This window comes from Sparus aurata, chromosome 15 (assembly GCF_900880675.1).
Source record: "Sparus aurata chromosome 15, fSpaAur1.1, whole genome shotgun sequence".
NCBI classification, from domain to species: domain Eukaryota; kingdom Metazoa; phylum Chordata; class Actinopteri; order Spariformes; family Sparidae; genus Sparus; species Sparus aurata.
This window is the reverse complement of record NC_044201.1, coordinates 20,379,654-20,401,052: the sequence shown is the minus strand read 5'-3', so window position 1 is coordinate 20,401,052 and position 21,399 is coordinate 20,379,654. Positions and strand designations below refer to the sequence as shown.

At 41.1% G+C, this 21,399-nt stretch overlaps 1 protein-coding gene across 2 annotated transcripts in view; it reads right to left on the bottom strand.

Annotated features, from left to right (window-relative positions):
- Positions 1–1,601: 1,601 nt before the first annotated feature.
- The window catches only part of srbd1 (S1 RNA binding domain 1), a 54,077-nt gene continuing 34,279 nt past the window's right edge, over positions 1,602–21,399 (bottom strand). For both annotated transcript variants that reach the window (XM_030442915.1, XM_030442916.1), the window contains exons 17-21: positions 13,188–13,294; positions 11,924–12,085; positions 11,510–11,659; positions 4,530–4,714; positions 1,602–2,814 (exon numbers count right to left, since the gene is read on the bottom strand). In XM_030442915.1, coding sequence (XP_030298775.1) covers positions 2,522–2,814; positions 4,530–4,714; positions 11,510–11,659; positions 11,924–12,085; positions 13,188–13,294 — 897 coding nt within the window. In that variant the 3' untranslated portion in view covers positions 1,602–2,521. The remainder of the gene's footprint in view (positions 2,815–4,529; positions 4,715–11,509; positions 11,660–11,923; positions 12,086–13,187; positions 13,295–21,399) is intronic.

Sequence of the window (21,399 nt, the reverse complement as noted above, 5' to 3'; positions counted from 1 at the left end):
CTGATCATGTTCTCTTTTTATGGACAGGTGGTCTGAGAAACCAGAGATCAACAGAGAAAGCTATTCTCCACTCAATGCTTGCTTAGCTGGATGCATTTACTAGCTGCGAGAGCCATTCTCTCTGCTACTGTGTGGAAAAAGTTACGATGATTTTGTGTCCACCTGTGTCTCCATACCTGGATCCTGAACAAAACAGAGCTCGGTATGACCACTTGGGCTGTTTTTCTTTGTTAACTTTTCATACCCTGGTACTTATGATACAACAAATGGCTAAAATGTTTCATGAGTGAGAGTCATTTAATTGCTCACCACCAATTTTCTTCACATTTCACCAAAACCTCCAGGCACACCTGAGCTCACTCCACCACACAACAGCTGTGAACCAGTTCAGCAGAGGATAACCGAGAACTACACAACTACTCCCGCAGCCGCTCTTTCTCCTATCACAGGCTCATTACCGGTCAGTGTTTGACAAAAACTCCAAGGGGCAGCAGTATAGCTGGCTGCAAGATTGCCTGTCCCATCAGTGTGCTCACGTTTAGTAGCGGGGGAAAAAAATTTAAGGCGGAAAAAACAGGAATGATGCTGAGGGAAGCTGTGTCCTGTATTTGTGTTCCCCAAGACAAAAACACTAGAAACATTAAAACAAGAGACTATGCCGAGCTCCGGTGTATGAGTACAAAACAAACAAAAGACAACACAATGACAAACGGAGTTTACGTCAAATGAAATAAGGCTCATTGATCAGAAAATGGAATTCCTTCTGGAAAAATGAGCAAAACAAAAGATATTGAAATACAGTATGCGTTTTCTCAGACCATCGCCAAGCAAACTGCCACTTCTGATTAATCTTGATCGAACATCTCTGTGTTTGTGTGTCTTGAGCATATTCTATTTGTCCCCCCAAGGAGAGATGGTGAAGCAGCAGCAGTAACAGTGATTAGGTATTCTGCACTCAGTATAAGGTTTAGCACAGGGGACCTCCGGCTTTCTCAGAACCATATTTTATGATGCTTTTTTTTATTTATTCCAGTTTCATAAAAACAAACAAATTAGATAATGTGGATGGGGAGTCTGGGATTAATTTTGAAGCAGCTGATTAGTGTGTGTTTGTGTGTGCCTGTGTGTGCCTGTGTGTGTGTCCTGGGATAATTGTGTCTGGGACCATGCCTAAAAAGCCTTCAGGCTTTACTGCAGTCTGGGAGATAGATGCGCCCCCCCTTCTCCTCCTCTCCACCCTCCCCCCCTCCAGCCCACTCATTTTGTCTTTTCACATTTTCCTGTTGTCTGGAAGAAAAACTTGTTTTTTAACTTGGGTCTTTTTTTTCCTCTTTCCATCACTTAACACATCCTCTTCTCCAATTCTTCCACCGTCCTTTTCTCCATGCTCCATGCCATCCTCCCTCTTTCCCATTCTCATCCACGCCCTCATCTACAATGTGAATCAGATCACGGCACAGAGCGCGTAAAGTGCTGAATTCTTCGTTTTAGAAAAATGTACATCAAGAGCACTCCAAAAGGCCATCTGTAGATGAGGCCAGTGTATTTAGATGCTGAATTGTGTGTCCACAAACGCAGTAAACTAAGTTTGCCTGAAAACAAAGATATGAAGATGTTTAATAACAGACTGTTTGCTTGCACAAACAGAAAAAAAGTAGCACAGAGTTGAATATAGACATGAATACTAATTACATTTTATTATATTCATAGAAAAACAAAAGCAGCTCATGTGTGAAGCTACCTGCACCTCTGCTGAAGTGCAAATTATGGGTCCCATTTCAAAAGGCCGTTTTTTCAGACTCTGCTAATGATCAGTAAACAGTAGTGTTAGTGCAGATAGCTAGCCAGCAGGTTGACAAACAAAAAGGGAAATTTTTGATTGTCCATCATCTTCATCATCTTTCGTCTTCAATCCAGTAAGAGAGAAAATCTCTAGTCGTTAAAGGTCCAGTGTGTGGGATTAGAATGGTGGCTAAAAATGAAAGACCCTCTCTAGAAAAAGTGATTGGTTTATCTGTTGTGGGGCTACTGTATAACACATCAGAACAACATGATGGACTCCATGGAAGCGGACCCACTCCCTCTGTAGATGTACAGTTAAAGGCTCATTCTAACATAACAAAAACACAACAATTCTTATTTTCTGGTTATACCACATGAATGAAATCACAATTAGGAATATCATATTCCATTTCTCCCCCAAATTTCACTGAATCCCAGACATTGCACCTTCAACATAACTGTAAGGAATCTAGGTTTTATTCAGTTTCATTGGACCTGAAACAGCTATTCTGAGTTCTACTTCACTTATCTATTTTTTTTTAATTAAAATTCCTAAAATGGCACTCACAGTGACAGACTGCCTGTTAAAATGCCTCATTCAGCTCCTCTTATAAGAACCATATCAGTTCTCACTGTAACCTAATCATGAAGCAATGTGCATCTCAGTGGCTTTCTGTGTAATTTCCCCTCATAAATCTAATCCAATCAGAGTAGATGAAATATGGGAAATTAATAGTCTCTATTGTAGGACCCTGATCAAGTCCAGGCCAATCCGTCCCCTCTGAGCATCCACATTCAGGACCCGGACCTCCACCCTTTCCCCGGGTCCCAGAGCCAGGCTGCGGCGGCGCTGGCTGACGGGCAGTTTGTCCAGAGTTATGTTGCTCTTGTGGATGAGACCCGCGCGGCCAACACCGATATCTACAAAAGCTCCAAACAGAGCTGTGTTGTCCACCCGTCCCGTCAGCACCGCACCCACCCGCAGGTCACTCATCGACACAATGCCCTGTTTAAAGTCCGCCTGCCCGAAATCTGAGGAAAAAGACAGAGAGTATCAAAAAGATGAATTGGCTAGAGGGATGTGAGGGAGAAAGATCTATGGCAAAATCAGGTGTGGATGGCAGCACGTGCAGATGTTTTGGAGACGGGACGGGAAAGGGGATGCAGGAAAGCAAGGGGGCGTGGCAGATTTGAACAAACATATTAGATTTCAAGCAGCAACCCAATACTTGTGTCTGCATACTTCCACATTGCTCAGCATCCTATTCAACCTCACTTTCCACTTGGCCTGTTCCTGAGAGATCTTTTCCTTTTCTCTAGCATTACACAAACAAGGAAGGCGCGTGCCCCAGGAAATAGTCCGGTCCAATTATCCTCCCCGCAGCACTGATTTCATGCGGTAGCCCCGGCCCATCTGTTTACTCAGCTGAGCACTGGCTAGGAGGCCAAGCGTAGTGTGCTGCAACCGAATAGGGCCAACCTGAGGATGAACCTTGGAGCTGCGTTCAATAATTTTAAAGAAGAGCTAGCCAGCACTAACTGAATATCCAGGATTGCCTTTTTTTTCTTCTCCACATGAAACTGTGCGAAAAAAGGAGAGCCTGGTAATAAGGCACGGAAATCATTTTGTATTCAACTGACCTGAAATCAGACATAAAAACAGCAAAAATACTTTCCCACCATGACACTATACATTGTTTTAGCCATAAGATATTGTTATATCGTGACATAAGTGTAGTCTTTTCCTGGTTTTAAAGGTTGCATTACAGTAATGTGATGTGATTTTCTGAACTAACCAGCCTGTTCGACTTATTCTAATACTTGCTTTCACCCACTTCAAAATCTCATTAGCGTAGTTTAAAAATATTGTTGCAAAATAGACATCAAGTTATTTGGTCAAAACAGGTAATAATTAAACATACTCTATATCTATTCATGCTCAATCATTTTAAGCTACCTGCTCTTTCATGCTATAGGGCTTTTAAAGAATATGGAAGAGAAGAAGAAATGAAAAAGGGAGACAGATGTGGCATAAATTCTTTTTGAGGACACACATTTGAGTTACAGCAGGACTGCTAAAAATCTAAAACTTTGTGACCATGTATGATTTTATGGGTGTGTTTATGTGTGACTGAACTCAAGAGCATCAGACTAAGGAGAAAAACAGAGGTCTTTGTGTGTTTGTGTGTAGAAATATTCTGTCCAACAACACAGTCTGCTGGACCCATCACACCCTGTCAGAAACATAGTGCTTGTGTTGTTGGGCTACAGGGAGCAAGCCGCAGCACTGTCAGATCCTATCAAGTTACACTGCCAAGACATGCCTATTATAATAAAGGCACAAGAAGAGTCGGTGTGTGTTTTAACTAGCGAAGCAGTCAAAGAACTGGACAAATACAAGTTCAACTCCCTATCAGTCAGTAGGGACCTATAAAAGACATTATGAAGGAAAGATGAGAGACTATGAGAAGTTACTGCGACTGCTAGGTTGCAGATGCGTGCTGTCTGTGAAATTTTAAACGATTGAAAACACTGATAGTTTTGTGCTCAGTGAACAAATGTCCACACAAGAATAAATAAGCAGTAATAACAGATGTATGACTTGGGGCAAATACTGAGAAAATACGAGGCGAAATGTGGTTTTGTTCAATTTGGAATCCTGTAAAGTGAAAAGATGGGCGTGTAATGAACACAAAAGCATGTAAACAATGTTTAATTCTTGCGACTGTGAGTGACAGGATTCTTACTTTGTCGTATGTCAAACCCAGGGGGCTGCGTGAGGCCGTCTATGATGAGTTTGAGGGTCTCTGGTGTGGTGTCCACTGTCTTGGCCAGTTCCTCGACACTGCTGCTCCTCACCTTGCTCTCCACACATTGTTGCAAGCCTGCACTCCCAATCTGGTCCGCACTCCCACCCACAATGGACAGAAATCTGGACAGAAGCAACATTTGTAAATAAAAAATCTAAAATATAGTGCAGAAGGTGAGAGTTAAACTGTTAAAACTAAGAAATGCAAAGGTGGGCAATTGGCCATCATAGACATCAATAGAACTGAGAGGTGTATACAGAGTATATAATTCTTATTTATTCATTTATTTTCTTATTATCTAATCCCACTTTCCTCTACTCTTGACTCTGTAGCTGATCTAACAAGGGTATTTCCCCAGTGTTGAATCAACAAACTTTGTCTTCACACAGGTTTATGAAGTGGCTGCAGGAGAAAAAGTGGTCTTAGGAAAAAGTCTCACATCCATCACCGACTGAAGGACAGGCCTTGGTTTATGGAGATGGGGTAGGAATTGACTCAGAGAAAAAGGAAAGAGGAAAGGATGAAAGGAGGGGTGGAAAGTTCTGACAGTCTTGGAGGAATGTTCAGCGAAAAGAGAAACGCAAGTTGAGAGAAGCAAAGAAGTAGGAAGAAGAGAGGAAAAAAGCTAGGCTAATGCAGGTAAAGTGAGAGGTAGCTGGGGGAAAGAAGGGAGGGCAGCAGAGGTGTGGGAGCAATTACACGCAGAGTCCTGGGCAGCCGAGGCGGAGCATTCTGTTCTAAAAGCACACACAAGTACAAATACGAACATTTATTTCACCCCCTGTTAAATCAGGTAAATCCACAGTGGGCAGTAAACGCCCTGACACCTGGTCTCATGAAACTGCCTCCAGTTCGCTAAGGTTGGACTGTTAGTCCATCCGTCAACAGCCTGGAAAAAAAATCCCCTTCTATCACTTTATTCTATCCAACCTCCAAAATGTCTAGACAGCCGGTCAGGTCGCACCATTTAAAACTCACTGAGATTTTAATCCAAACTAATTAGCAAGTCTACATTCTGAACAGACTTAGTAACACACTGGCACGGGACCCGGAGTGGCAAATAGGAGTTATGGAAAAATGAGTGACGTGTGAGTATTGTGCGCACTGTATATATTATTTACAGTCGGCACTTTCCACAGCTGGTGATGGATGTGAATGCATTTGCCTCTACGCATGTGTTCATGTGTGGACCAGCTGGGTAGCGTCCATGATGGATGTCGCTCACTTGTAGCCTGACGCCAAACAGACTCCGCAGCTGTCCCCCACCGCCGTGATGGACAGAACAGGTGGACACACACATACAAGAACATACACACACAAAGTTGATTCATACACAATGTTGTTCAGAAATGCTCGTTTGGCAGTAGCAGGGACAGTGCGGATGTAACGCGACACGGCTTGTGTACAAACTATGTATGAGACAGCTGTGAGCGGAGGGGCCCCCACCAGCAAAGTCACCGTCTAGCGTCCAAACGAGGGGAGACAAGCGGAATCAATCCCTCAATACCAGCAAGCCAGATTGGTGCAAAATAGACACCTAACATGCGCCAGAAATGGCTTCGAGGTGAGGAAACGGCGTCTGTGGACCGAAATGGATGTTGGTCTCACATCATGAGTCTCCCTGGGCATCTTAACTTTCCAACCATATATCTCTTTACAGGAAAAGTAATACTTGTGTCTTGGTGGCCCAGCAGTTTGAATCCAGTCTGGGACCTCTGGTCATCCCTCTTCCTCTTTCTTACAATATTTAGTGTCTTTCTCTACTGTGTCAAAATTTGCAAAAATGCCAAAAAAGAATCTAAAACTCTCAAATCTCGAGGCAAAAAAGTTGTGTGTTTATCTTCAACACTCACTGGAGTACAAAATACGTAACAGCTGAACATAATTATCCCTACTAGAGTATGACAAGCAAAAGTACATCATAAGTCTTATTTCTCATTTTTAAAATTGCCAACAGATAGCTCACACATCTTACAGGAAAATCAGAAAAAGTTGTTTATGCCAATTAGACTTGGAGTGCCACTGGGGCTTCAATCAACCACAAATACTGCAGCTTTTCTGTTCATATATGCTGAGGCAGAACTGCAGGCTTTTCTCAGTAGATAAAAAAAAATAAACAAAGCTCCAGCACACAGAGAACAATTCTTCTGATTTATTGTGGGTAAAAAAAAAAAAAAAGAACGTGTTTCAGCTCAAAGCCATCATCATATTGAGTTGAAACAGGTTCATTTTGGTTCACAAATAATCAGAATACTTGTTGTTTAATTTGGGAAAAGTGCGAGCTGCTATTTTTTCCGTTGTCTTTTCTCAGTGGATGCTCACTGATAGTACAACTCAAACCATTCAAAACATCAAACATCAAAACTTAGAGACATCATTTGTAACATTTCTGCATGAAATGTCTAAAAATGACTTTACCTTTGTTATGTATTTTTTTGAGTTGTACTTACATTATCCCAAATGTTTCCAACAATGTTTAAACCCAGAGAAATCTATAATCTAACCGAGGGTGATGGTGCGTTTCATTTGGTTGGTTTTCATCAGAAATGGTGGTTGTTAAACAAGAGGCAACAACTAATGTGATCTCAAACTAATTCATGATCAGATTAAGCTTCATCTTTTGTTTTCATTTTTTTAAATTGAGATTCCTCTTGCAGCAGAATTAACATACTGTGACTTTGAGAGCACAAAGGTCCAAGAGGGTTCACATGATCCATTTCCACACTGAATTCAGGAGCATCCCTTTGACCTATGAATGACATTAGAAATGCTCAAGATGGAACGATAGAGCAAGAGGAGGAGAGGAGAGTGAAAACAGTGTTGAATTAGGGGCAGCCTGTATTCTGGCTCTGGCTCTGGATCTTACAGTGGTTTTGGTGGGTGGTGAGTTCTACTTTCAGGTGTGTGTGTGTGTGTGTGTGTGTGTGTGTGTGTGTGTGTGTGTGTGTGTGTGTGTGTGTGTTACCCATCTCATTTTTCCAAGGGTGTATGTTAGTATTTAAGGGGTACCAGGAGTCCAGAGGCCTCCACCACTGCTGGGCTCATACTTATATAATTACTACCAACACTGTGTGTGTGAGTGTGTGAGTGTGTGTGTGTGTGTGTGTGTGTGTGCGCGCTTGTGTGTATGTATGTGTGTGAATGTGGGGTTGGGTGGGCTAGGATATAGATTTTATCCAGGCCCACAGCAAGAACCCACTCTGTCTTGTGTTATAGAAATATTGGGCCCCGACTGTTGCATATCAGAGAAATATTCGTCATGAAGTGGACCCCCTCTGTCTAATATCTGAGCAATGGCATATATTTCATGAGAATGGAACCGAACTATCTAACACATAACAATGAGTTTCATTAAATTATTGGAATAGAGTAGATGCACTACAGCTAAATATCAGCATTTTTAACAAGACATTTTTTGCATTTAAGCAAAGGCATTTCACTACTGCTGAGAAAAAGATGGACAAATCGAGTCTGTATATTTGTGTTCTTGCGTGTGTGTGTGTGTGTGTGTGTGTGTGTGTGTGTGTGTGTGTGTGTGTGTGTGTTGTATTATGGTTACAAAAAGAGGGTGATGTGTGGGCTGTGAGCAGTAATGGAGGATACAGTTTCACTAATGTGATGAACCTGATATTCCTTACACACCATAAAGACACACATACACACAACCACACACAAAGAGCATTCCTCCACAATCCTCCCTCCATACCTCCCAACTTCATCGGTTGTAGGCGGGTTGTGAGACGATCAGTGGGGCATCACGGTGATGCCCCACCATTTAATGCTGTACACAGCCTGATATTTTCCATTTAAGGGGTAGATGAAATGTGTCCCAGTATATTAGAATTTCGAAATGAGATCCACTTTGATCATGTGAAGCTGACTCTAGAAGAATCCTGTTGGTATGGAACAAAGTAAGTCATGCATTGTTAAAGGAGAACTTCGGTCGATTTAAACATGCAGCTTCATTGCTCAAGCTACCCTTGACTTGCGAGTACTGAAGACGCGAACAAATTTGGTCCAGCCATTACAGAGCTCCGTGAACGGAGATGTAGCATTGAACGCTAACTGCATGGGGTCAGAACTTCACGCTGTGTTTTAAGCATCTTAACATGCTCCACATCTCACACCAGAAGTTATGCAACATCAGCAGACACCTTAGCACACAGCACTGTAGCGTGTATGACTCAAACTGAATAAAAAAGTAGTTAAAATAGTGTGTTTGTGCAAGCAGCTACTTACCTGTTTGTTGACATCCGTGTGTTCCGGTAGCTAGACATAACTAGTCAATCCGTCGAGCGTGCACTTACTCCCTGACTGGCGGAGACGGAAACGTATTCCAGCATTTTCGTGTGTATGTTCATAATGTACATGTCCATGTTACAACCTGTCATGAGCCATGAGCCTTACAATAGCCTGTTAAGCCTGTTAAGTGCACACTCGGTGGATACGCTAGTTTGGTCTAGCTACCGGAAGACGCGGATGTCAACAAACAGGTAAGTAGCTCCTTGCACAAACACACTATTTTAACTACTTTTTTATTCATTTTGAGTCATACACGCTACAGTGCTGTGTGCTAAGGTGTCTGCTGATGTTGCATAACTTCTGGTGTGAGATGTGGAGCATGTTAAGATGCTTAAAACACAGCGTGAAGTTCTGACCCCATGCAGTTAGCGTTCAATGCTACATCTCCGTTCACGGAGCTCTGTAATGGCTGGACCAAATTTGTTCGCGTCTTTGGTACTCGCAAGTCAAGGGTAGCTTGAGCAATGAAGCTGCATGTTTAAATCGACCGAAGTTCTCCTTTAAGTGTCATTTCTTATTCTAAAATCAAATTCTATGAATGACCACAAACTTACAAACAAGTAAAAGATTGACCAGATGAAGTGAAGTCGAAGATAACAACTGTAATGTGAGGAGACAGCCAAATCAGGTTCAACTGCATACTAACCAGGTGGGATCTTTGGTCTGTTTTTGGCAGAGGCATGATGTCGTCGCTGATCTTTAGTGCAGTGGAATAGGAATTATTTTCCACTGCATCAAAACTGCACCAGGCTGTCTAAACCCACTGAGTGCAGGTGCTGACATGCATGACTTTTCCAGCAAACTCGTGTGAGTGAACTTAACGCAACCGTCCCATCATCTTTAACATTTAAAGAGGGATGTGACATACTGCAAAACCACAAGACACACTTTGGAAATGTTCTGAAGATGTCAGTCTCATATTCTGCAGGTGTTTGTGAAATAGAGGCCATCGCAAAATATAGTGCAAGCAAGCGAGAAATTAATTTGAACTGAATTGAGCAAATTGCGAGACACGGATTATAAAGTAGTCATAACAAAGGTTAGAACATTTGTCGACACAGGGTTAAGAATGCTGAACGGCATGAAGAATGGAGAAGCAGAGTGTGATAAGTAGAGTGGGGAGAAACATGAGAAAGATTTAATGTTGTTGAGAAAAAAGGCAACAGGCTTGAGAGAAATAAAGACTGGTGATTTTATCTTACATACTATCATTTACTTAGGATATCTAAAGTACAACTACAGCAGTTATTAGTGTTTCTATTCAGACTCATCAGCACACAAACTGAAATATCGCATGGCTATTCACATACACTGGGTATGAACATGCCGTTTTTCACAGAAAGGAGAGTCGCTGAGCTACAAAAAACGCTATGAACGAGACGGGAAAACATGACCACTCTTCACAGAATCTTTGTGGATAATGTGTCAGCAAAACATTGTAACCACACGTTTTTTGTCTCTCTATTCATCATTGTATCATCAGTGTCTGTTTGTGTCTTTCAAGATATAACGCCAAACAATAGAACATCCATACCGTCAATGCTATCATTTCCAAAAATCTCTTGTTTCAGCCCGTCTAGATGAAAACACTGTAAACTGCGTTTCTGAATATATTCACCTTGGAAGGAGTTTTCCAAAAGCTCAGTTTTCTGTAATCTGAAATGCCGTTTACGTGTCCGATACGTGTCCAAAACACATAGAAAAAGCTTTGTTTAAAGAGATACCTGTTTGCGTGTGGACACTGGCTGACATTTTACAACGAGAGTGTTTGAGCACCTCACTGAGTTGTAATAAACACTGCTGAGAGTGAAAGACAGAGATTGAGAAAGTGGGATGGATGGATGGATGGATGGATGGACAGAGTGGTTATTTGTCTATTCAAACCTCTAAATTGTGACAGTTCTTCGATGAACAACTGCACAATACAGTCTATGCTGAACACACAAACACATAACCCCAGGAATACACATGGCCACTTCCCTTTAGTAGCAAAGATAAGCAAAAAACAGAGTAACATAAATGCAGGCATCAATCTATCTTCACACATGTGCACATAGAGACACACCCACCCAAGCATGCGCACACACACACACACACACACACACACACACACACACACACCCACACACACGCACACACACACACACACACGTGCACTGAGGCCATTAAAGGCATATCAGCATGAAGGGAGTGATGCTTAGAGCCACTAGTGTCAGAACTTATGTAGACTAAACACAGCTGAGTGACTACAGCTGTAGGAGAGAGCGCCTCCCTTCACTCTTTCTCCGTTTCTCTCTCTCTCTCACTCACACACAAATGGACAGGACATACAAGTCTGAAGTTCAATGTGCTTTTGATATCAGCATCAGCAGCGCTAACAATCATTTCTCACACGAGGAAACACACACACACACACACTTACAAAGGCAACACCTCCTCTCTTGTATCCCATGTCTGTGTAAATCAAATCAGAGTCCTCCACCGCAATAACCAGACCCATATGAGACGGTGTCAAAATCAACTCCATCTTAGCCTGAACATGCTTTGGTCAGTGGGGTAGGCTGCTGTACAAAAGTGTGGGTGCATGTGTGTTTGTATATTTGTGTGTACTGTACCTCTGTGCCACATGGTAGGACTCCGGGTGTATACAGGTCTGGTCGAGGGGGTTGAATGAGGTCGATATGTTGACACCAGTCTTTCCTTTGGCCTTCTTTGCTGCTAGTTTCTCCGGCACTGCTGGTCCTGGGTGAGGTGAAGATCTGGCACTGTTTTGACAAGAAACAAAAGGTATTTTTAAATATATGAAGAAGAATAAAGTGACCAGTCAGTGTGTGTCTCAACACCCAGGCAAATTAAACCAAAATAACATACCAGGCAGGATAACACTGAATGTGAGTCAGGAAATGTGTTTTACTTCAATTTCTGTAAATTGACCCTTTAACAACAATTAAGAACGAAATCAACGTGAAACAGAATTTGTATGTTCGTGTCTATGTATCTGCACATACAGTTTGCATATGAGTGCGTACCTGGTTTGCGGGTTGATTCTGATGAAGCCAGCACACTGCTGGTAGGTCTTGGGCCCCATGCCTTTGACCAGTTTAAGTTGCTCCCTGTTGATGAAGGGACCATTCTGCTCTCTCCACTCCGCAATATTCTTCGCCCTGCCTGCATTCAGGCCTGCTACATGCCTGGGAGGTAAAACAAGAAATCAAAGGAGAAATGTCAAACAGCACATGCCTATTTATTAAAATCACTTTGGGAGGTGTGTTGAGGTCTGTGTGTTTATTCTACGGTCTCTGTTCGAAAGTGGAAGCTGATATGAGGAACAGTGCAGTGAAAAATAAAACTCGGAGGAAACCACCGTTTAGTTTCAAAATATGATATTTACAGTGCAACTACACACAACTCTGTAGCCCTTGCTTTACATGCTGCCCACACCAGATTTTTATAATTTACAAACAACATTGCAGATTGCAATGACCAACACTCACAAGAGACACACATGAGCCAATATCTAGCGAGTGTATTTGTCCAGTCTTGGCAGAATAATGAAAAGAGGTGATTTGAAACTCAATTACGGTCTGCCTTGTTAATGTCCACAGTGACTCACTCACACTAAAACACACAGCAATGTCAACACTCAACATAATACCTCAGTCATCAACACGTCTCTGTGTGTTTAATGTGAGTATGTGTGTGCAACACAACTTCTGGTGGGAATGGAAAAAGCTCACTTGTAGAGCAGACAGGTAAACAGATGACCTGATGCCTGCCCTGCAGCTAATGCCAGCTCATTTTGTACTGTTTGGATCCACTGAAAGTTTGTGTGATTCAAATTGTGCATTTTCTATACCCCTAAATCATGTGTATGTACTGTACACAGTAAGTAAGCACGTCTGTACAGAATGCTACCAAAATATTTTTGACTTTATGCATATACATTTCTATGTGTGTGTGTGTGTGTGTGTGTGTATGTGTGTCTACTTTGCCTAATCCCCTCTGTTGACTACAGTCGGCCCAGCAAGCGAGGCCAGGGTGTGAAGCATTAGTTTCAACGGAAAGCTGGCAGTCTGTGTGTCGAAGTGTGTGTGTGTGCGCGCACATCTAGTTTGCGCCCATGCATGAGTGTGAATGAAGTTCTGCCATGTTGTGACTGCAAAGGGAAAGTATGTCAGAGGTCTAAGCCCTGCTCCATCTCTGTTCCACATTGTGTGTGTGTGTGTGTGTGTGGGTGGGAGAGCGTGCTTGCGCACACACATGCACTTGCTTGTGTTTTTATGTGTCGTCTACCTCATCAGTGTCTCGGAGCAGATGTTGATGTCCACCCCCACGAAGCTCACACATTCTTGCACTACACCGTCCAGTGCTGCCTTAAGAGCTCCGGCTGACACATCGTGCTAGAAAGACACATTTAGCAAACACACAATAAAAGAACTGTCAGACTGAAAACTGCATTAGCAAAGCAATAATAACAATAATGTACTGCTTTGGGCAGGAATTTTAGCCGTTTAGCACTTTTATGGTCATTTAAAGATGGAATATCTCAGTAAGAAAAAAAGGTAACTGAAACTTTTATGTTTCCATATTCAGTTTTAATCAAAAGCTAATACTGCCGACTTTGGCAGTCGCAATGCAGTGATTCTTTTGTCATATTTTCATCCAAAAACAATCCAAATGCCTTGTGTTTTATTGCAGACTATTTAATGGACTTAACCTAATCATGATCCGTTTACATAATCCCAATGCTGTATATTTATTCACTTTCATAATCCACTTTTCCAATGTACTGATATTTGGTCCTGTGTAGGCACAATTTGCCCAGAGGGGATTATTACCCTTAAAAGAGATAAACAGCAGCAGAGGGTGTCGGCAAAGAATACTGGCAAACTGAGAAAGAGGTTTGATTGACAGGTAAGCCACAGAGAGAGAGAGAGAGAGAGAGTGTTTAGTTTGGCTCGTCAGCAATGTCTCCCTCGCGCTAACACAGTGTTCTTGTTAGTGCAGCTCGCTGTCGATAAAGATCCTCCAAATGAACTCTTCACACTTCTCAAACATCAGCCAATCAACCATTAATCAGGACATATTTTCCAAAAGGACTGGAATCTCATTCCTAATAAGGAGCAGGGAGGACAGCCAATGATTCAACGGTTAGGGAAAGGAAAGGAAAGGAAAGGAACAGAACGGAACGGAAAGGAAAGGAAAGGATGATTGTTGATGAAAAAAGCAACAAGTCAAAAACATAATCAAAACAAAACCCCTAAATAATATTTCTTTTTATTTGAGGTCAAGCAGTCAGCCCCAGGCACACATAAACTCTGGGCTGCAGGACAGGGCCAAAAAGTTGGACTGATGCCTCAGCAACTGCTTGAGGATTAGCTGACAGTCTAAACTAGACTACTGTTATGTTGTGTGTGTGTGTGTGTGTTTGCGTGTGTGTATGTGTGTGTGTCTGTGTCTGTGTGAACGTGACTGAGACTAGCATGAGTTGTCCTGTAATATGATCAAGCTCTGAACAAAAACTGGCTTGTAAATAGATAACAACAACGCCAGCTAGCACACGCAGCCTTCTCTGTCAGCAGTGACAGGACAGCAGGACAGATGAGGACAGAGGAGAAGAGTGAGTCATACAGAGGTCTTGATGGGTTAAAGGACACACAGGACTTTCCAGTTTTGTTTTTTTCTTGAGACTATCTGAAGGACACTATGTATTCTTTAAAAATCAATAACTCAACAGAGAAGAAGCCAAAGCCAAGAAGGAGAAAATAAATTATTTGGGCTCTTAAATTTAGCATAATCCAAAACTATTCAATGGTTTTTTTAATAATGATTTTTCATTTCTTCTTTTTTAGTAAAACAATATACAAGGCCAAAAGGAAAAAAAAGGAAGCTCCTGGTAAACCAGTTATCCGCTTACACTGTGGTTAAAGATTTCACTCAGGTATTCTTGCAAAGTGCCAAAACAAACAACCTACATATTAATTTAAAAGCTTTAAGAAACATATCATAACATAATTATAGGATCTTTTCAGTAAATGGTTAGGTAATCTTTCCCGTTTTACAATTACTTTTAATAACAGTGGAAGCCCTTGCACTTAAATAACAACAGCTATCAACAAGCTGCATTTGCAAGTTTAAAAGTATAAATGAATATGCGTTCAGATGACAAAGGACATCAATAATACGACTCAAGAAAACACTTCATGGCCCCATTCAAGAAAAACATTTTGCCCAATGACATTTACCCCCCCCCCCACACACACACACACACACACACACACACACCTTTCGGCCAGTCACATAGCATGTTCTCACTAACAGGGGCTAACTTGCTGAATGTGGTAGCAAATTCATGTTAGGCATGTGATTGACTGTCAAAACTGACATTATGAAATGCCCTAAACAGTTAGTTTACACGTCGTCTGCAACAAGCTGGATAAAAAACACTGTTTGATTGAGTAGAGAGGGGAAGACGGATTAAATAGCACTAGAGAGAGCACAGCACCCCTGGTGACATGTCATGAGATCTACAGTCTGAATTTTGGTGTAAACACTGAGAGTCATTACAGCCAGAGGCATTTTGAAGTCAATAAAAATAACTCTCCGAACAATAAGACGTTCCCATAAAAATAGGACTGAAGGTTTTATGATTTCCGGGTGAGTGGATATAGAAAGAGGAGGGAGACAGAGATAGTGCGGAAGAGAAAGAGGAAATCACCTGTCAAGTCAAACCAGATAATGTTTTCACACGAGAAAGTTGGAGGTGTTCATGTGTGAGTTTCAACCTGCAGTAAAACTCCAATGAATGTGTTCTCACATTCTTATTGAAACCTTATAGAGGTGGGAGCAGCACGAGAGGATCTGAGGCATTGTATCACAGAGGAGCACGAGCACCTCAGTGCACAACTATGCTCACTTAGGGATGGGAAAACCTGACCTGAAACTGTAACTCATTATTAATAGCATTAATTTATTCCAGTTTTAGTAAGAAAAAAAAAGATTTTATTCTAAATTATTACCATTGTATTGATCTGGACAACACTTCAGCAACTAAGAATTCTCCTACTTGTGCTAAATTGTCTATTTACTGTTTTAGTTAACTGTTAGTCTGTATGAACAGTATAAACAGTTTTATAAAGTTACAGGTTTTCTGCAATGCAGAAAGTATTTTCCACGAAATGTGCTCTACTGCATAAATAAAGTTTTGCTTGCTTTCTTTGCTAATGACTCTATAATGATTTGCTAAAAGACAAGTAAGTTCAGGATTTCTTTTTTTGGCATACTGTATCATCATTTATTATCTGAAAACAAAACACACAGTAATGCATCTAACCAAATCACTACATGCTTTAAATATAATTTATTAGTTGTTTGGCAATAACTCTAGTTTCTTCCCTCATAATTTATCACATGAACATTGCAAACCTCAGCTATGTATCATAAAATCACATTGGCACGTTTAGTGTAAAAATCTGGCTTTTCATATTTCACTTTAAGGAGAGTAAAATTTCCAATCTAGCCTCAGCCAACAACAATCAGTGGCCAAGGATAGATTTCAAAACCAGATGTGAAAAGTTACACTTATTGATTATGATATATAAATACAGTAGATGCTATTGGCTGGTCAGGTCAAAAACAGTACAACTGCCTTGTATTACCCAACTGTACACTGTACAGAGGCCCTAAGCTCTGCTATATGGCTTGGAAATAATAACTATCTGGTCTACGAGATAAGATCAGTGATTTTATGAGTGGAAGAGGGTGAAAAACAAGCAAGTTCTGCTCTGTTAAACATACATACACAGATCCAGTATGTGTGTGTCTGTCCTGACATCCAGAGGCCCTCATGGTGCTCTACTCAGTTTACAGTTCCACCAATGGAGCATGTCGTCCTGTATCTTTCAATCTATCCCTCAATCCAGGTTCCCTTCTTTCTCCCTCTTTCACTTTCTTTGATCATATATTGAGGTGGAGGAAGAAAGAAATGAGAGAATCCTGAATTATCAGCTTAGCCGTAATATGAAGTCCTTACGTTGAGCGTGTCTTTTTTTCAGATGAGGTTCATGATTCGGCTCAAATCTAACTTCTGAAATCTTCTCTTCTTCACTTGCAGCCAACTGCCTTTTCCATCTCTGTGGTTTACTCGCTTATTCTAAATTGCATTCGAAGTACCTAAACTAGGACTGCAAGATGGTGTGGGGGCACAGAGATAGATTGAGGAAATAGCAAGTAATGTTTTCACAAGTAAAGTTCACAATGACACAATACCAGAAGACTTAAAAGATATATTTAGATAAGCACTATCATCAAATGTGTCCACAATCCTTATTAATTAATTAATCCTTACATAATTCCATCCATCCCACAGACACACTACCATCCATTTTTAAATCTGCCTCAACACCAGAGTCTAAACGGCCTGAATCCTCAAACCTAAAAACCATCCAGAGCCAATGGACTGGATCCCTATGTGTGAAGGTCATGTTTTGATTGGCCGGAAACCAGCTGAAGCCAGCCAACCAACACGCAAGAACAAAGTGCTTCTGTCTGCACCTTGAGCACTTAAATGCTGCTGAGTTACCACATGTCAATCAGAGAGAGATAGAGGAAAAAAAGAGAGTGGTGAGAAGCACAGAAAACTAAAACAAGATTCTTCACGGGTTGTTTAACTGAGATACTGAAAAACATGAATGCCCCATTTCTCACTACAGATTTCCTTCATAACATTAACTTTATTATATAATCTAAATCCACAAATTATAAATATAGAGACGCAGAAAGCAGGAGCCACAGAAAGTGAAAAGGGAGGTGAAGCCAGCGCTAAGAGCTGAGGTGTTGACTGACAATGACAGCGGAGGTCTTCACACAGAATATTGAAATACCGTTTATGAATCATGCCATTAAGAGCTTGGCACGTGGAACCATGCTGGAGCCACAATGGCTGCATTTACCAACAGCCTGAGGGCAGTAGATGATGGTGGAATAACTGAAGGAAGTAGGATGATTACAAACTGCAGGATCAAATGGCATCAGAGGGCCTCTCTTCATCACATTCAGTCTGGAATGTGAGAAACATATTCTCCTGTAATGCAAATTAGGCTTATCTTCATATTTCCCTTATTTTCATGTGGGTGCACCAGTCAGGAGAGTCCTCACCCATGATTTAATGAGCAATAGGTCCGTGTCAGTTACCATTTGATCAAACAGGTGCTATTTTAAGAATCACTGATCCTTTGAAAGCAGTTTTAAGGCATGTTGAATTTGAATATAGTAACTGCCAAGCATCGCACTTTTTTGTAAGAGCACTTAGTAACTCCTCTCAGTCACCTGAAAAACATCATTTGCTAGTGGTACATTCAAGTTTCTTCTGTTCCCAGATTACCTTCCATTTCATATCATATTTAATATTATATATGTTTATATATTTTGTTGTTTTTCCAATTTCTGTGCAATTATCACATTTACAGGGAAATATTTTAATATTTTAAGTATAATGCCACACACCATGAGATATTTACAATCATGCATGCAGGTATCCTGTCGAAATATCCATCAAGGTCACAAGTTAAAGGAGTTTATAGCATTTATAGCTTTATTCTAATTAATTTATATTCATTTTAATCACTCAAGCACTCATTTTTACTGTCCTTCCAGCTCTTGAGCTGCTGTAAGCAGTGAATCGTTCCCAGTGTGAGATACAATAAAGTTTCTTTACTAATAGCTTAGCTTAACAAGAGGAAAGGTTTCAATGCTAGCTGGTCTCAGTTATAGCTCAGGGGACCAAAAAATTATCCCACGCATGCAGCTATGAAGAAGAAACTATATTACGAGATATAATTACGAGTAACATATTAGGCTGCAGATAGGGGTTGTTCACAGGTTAATTTTGATAGAATAACCCTTAATGTAGCTCCTGTCAGACCATCATACAAGAGTTTACTGTTTGGAAACTTCTAAAATCTTTATGAGTCTGAAAAGGAAAAAAACAAATTCAGCAGCTGAAGTTGACTCTCTCTGAATATGTTCTCTCTAGTGTATGTGCGTGACAATGCTGCTGCTTCACACCTTCTCTATCTACTAATCTATCGACAGTGTACAAACTAACGAGTTGTGTGAGGTTATCTGAGGGTCATGTACTCTGACTGACAGCTTCTATAAGGCCTTTGAGACTTTCCTCATGAACGTACCGTATACTATTCCTGGCACGTCAGCTTGGCTTGTACACTGCGTGTGTGATTGTTTTGCAGAAAACTGAGATATACCCATTAGGCATTGATGAAAGGTGCTGGCAAAAACAAAACTTTCTCCTTGCTGTCATATCCCTTTTACAACTAGTATTTCACAAGGCAGGTATTCATACAAGGCACACACACACGCAACCTGAGGGACTGCAAAACAGCATGAACATTTTTTAAACAGAATTACGTTTCATGACAGGCACAGGAAGTCCAAATGATTTAGAACAAAATCAGTGTAGACTATTTAGTCTAAATGTATTACAAAGTATTCTATTACATGGAAAAGAGAGAGTCTAAGGCTACTTACAGTATGCAGTTTTGTTGGCTCAGAAGGAAATAACTTTCCCAGTAGTGTAAGCTCAGATCAGCTGATTTCAGCTTATCATTCACTATACTTCTCGGTTTTGTATTAGTTGTTTTTACCATCCGGGCTATAACCTCATTGATCCAGCCCAGACTGCAGGATAAAATGTTGGCAGTTAATATTTCTGTAAACCACAGATACATTCTAATTTTGTATGTATCAAAGGCAACTTTCCATATTGACATCACTACAAAACTACAAATTACTGACAACTGACAATTCATATCGGGAGGTGGATGGGATGATGAGATTGCGGTTCGAGATGTTTCAACATTTGCAAATGTGATACCAGTGGACATTTTTAGGAGACCTCGGGATGTGGTCAAAATCTGAGATTGATGAGACATAAGATCTCCAGCCGTGTAGATCTTGGACCATCGTCATCATGTGGTCAAGGACCAAAATAGGTATTTAAAGCCTAAATTATTTTTCCTCACCCTAACTGAGCGGTTTTGGTGGGGAAACATAACCAGAACATGAGCACAGCAGTGTCGCATGATAAAATTGAAAATCCAACCTACAAATATAAAGTTGCAACATGTATAAATGTAAAGTTTCACCATATGCCTGGTTTTCAGAAACATTCATTTCAAAAATGTATTCTATTGATTGATGTTATAATCCACTTTTCTTCTTTTTCCTGATGTCTGGGTGTTTTGCCCTTTAATCACTTACATAATTTCCTTCCAAAGCATGCGACAAATTTGGTCGGCAGTACATATAAAAATAAAAGGTTTACTTACTTACAAACTTTACCATCAAAATGCAAACATCCTCACTCAGTGTAAACTGTACAGCGCTAGAATATGTAGCCTGACATGACAACAGCCAGTAAATGTTTAATAAATTGTTGAATAAGTAGAGAATTGGCATGAGCCTGTTTAAATCCATTACACTGACAAAGATACATGCTTGAATCATCTCCTAACCTCACTCAACACATGCTGTGACAGACCTAAGGGAAATAATTAAAATACTAGCAGATAATGTTTGTCAGCTTCTGCCACTCATCAAGTCTTAAAAAGTCTGTTTTGTTTTCCCACGCCACAAAACTCAGAAGCAGCAACTATCAATCAATGTCAACCTTCCATTTCTCGCTCTCCTTCCTCCTCTCTGCTCTGTCTGCTCCTGCCTCCCCTGTAGGCACTACCATTCACAAGTGAAAGATAGCATGCTCAGGTGCGCGCGCACACACACCCTCGCACGCACGCACGCACGCACGCACGCACGCACGCACACACGCACACACACACACACACACACACACACACACACACACACACACACACACACACACATCATTTGCACTAGCTGTAGGTGAAAACATGAAATTCAGTGAACTGAATTTTAAAGCTTTTCCAAACACGCCTTCAGGTGCAGTTTTTCTATTGACCTTGCTGGCACTAAGGAAAGTGAATCCCATCGATGGGAAAGCACACCAACTTACCTGTTGATATACTCAAGTTTCCTAGGGAGGTCACACAGGAGTTTACCGGGGGAATGGTTATGGGCGGTGCTTGTACCAAAGTAACATAATAAATGACACCCCGCCAGCACTTTCAAGTGCCTATTCCGGCTAAGTGACAGGATGCGCTGGAAGTGCACCCATAATTCACACAAGGCATCATAGGGGCTAGGAGTGAGAAGAAATAGATCAGCCATGGTGGTTGCAGCTTCCTTGCTCAGCCTCAGCCCTATCCAGACTCCCTCTTCACCACAACTGGTTCGAACAGCCAACACTGTGACAACAAACAGCAAATCCAGACTTCAGATTCTAAAAGTCCATTCGGCTACACCTGATGTATGTTCTACTGTGCTGCTTACAGTACCCACAATACATGTTCTACCCCTACTTGTACTAGAGAAGAAAGTAAAGTAGAGGACTGGGAGTCATTGGGATAAA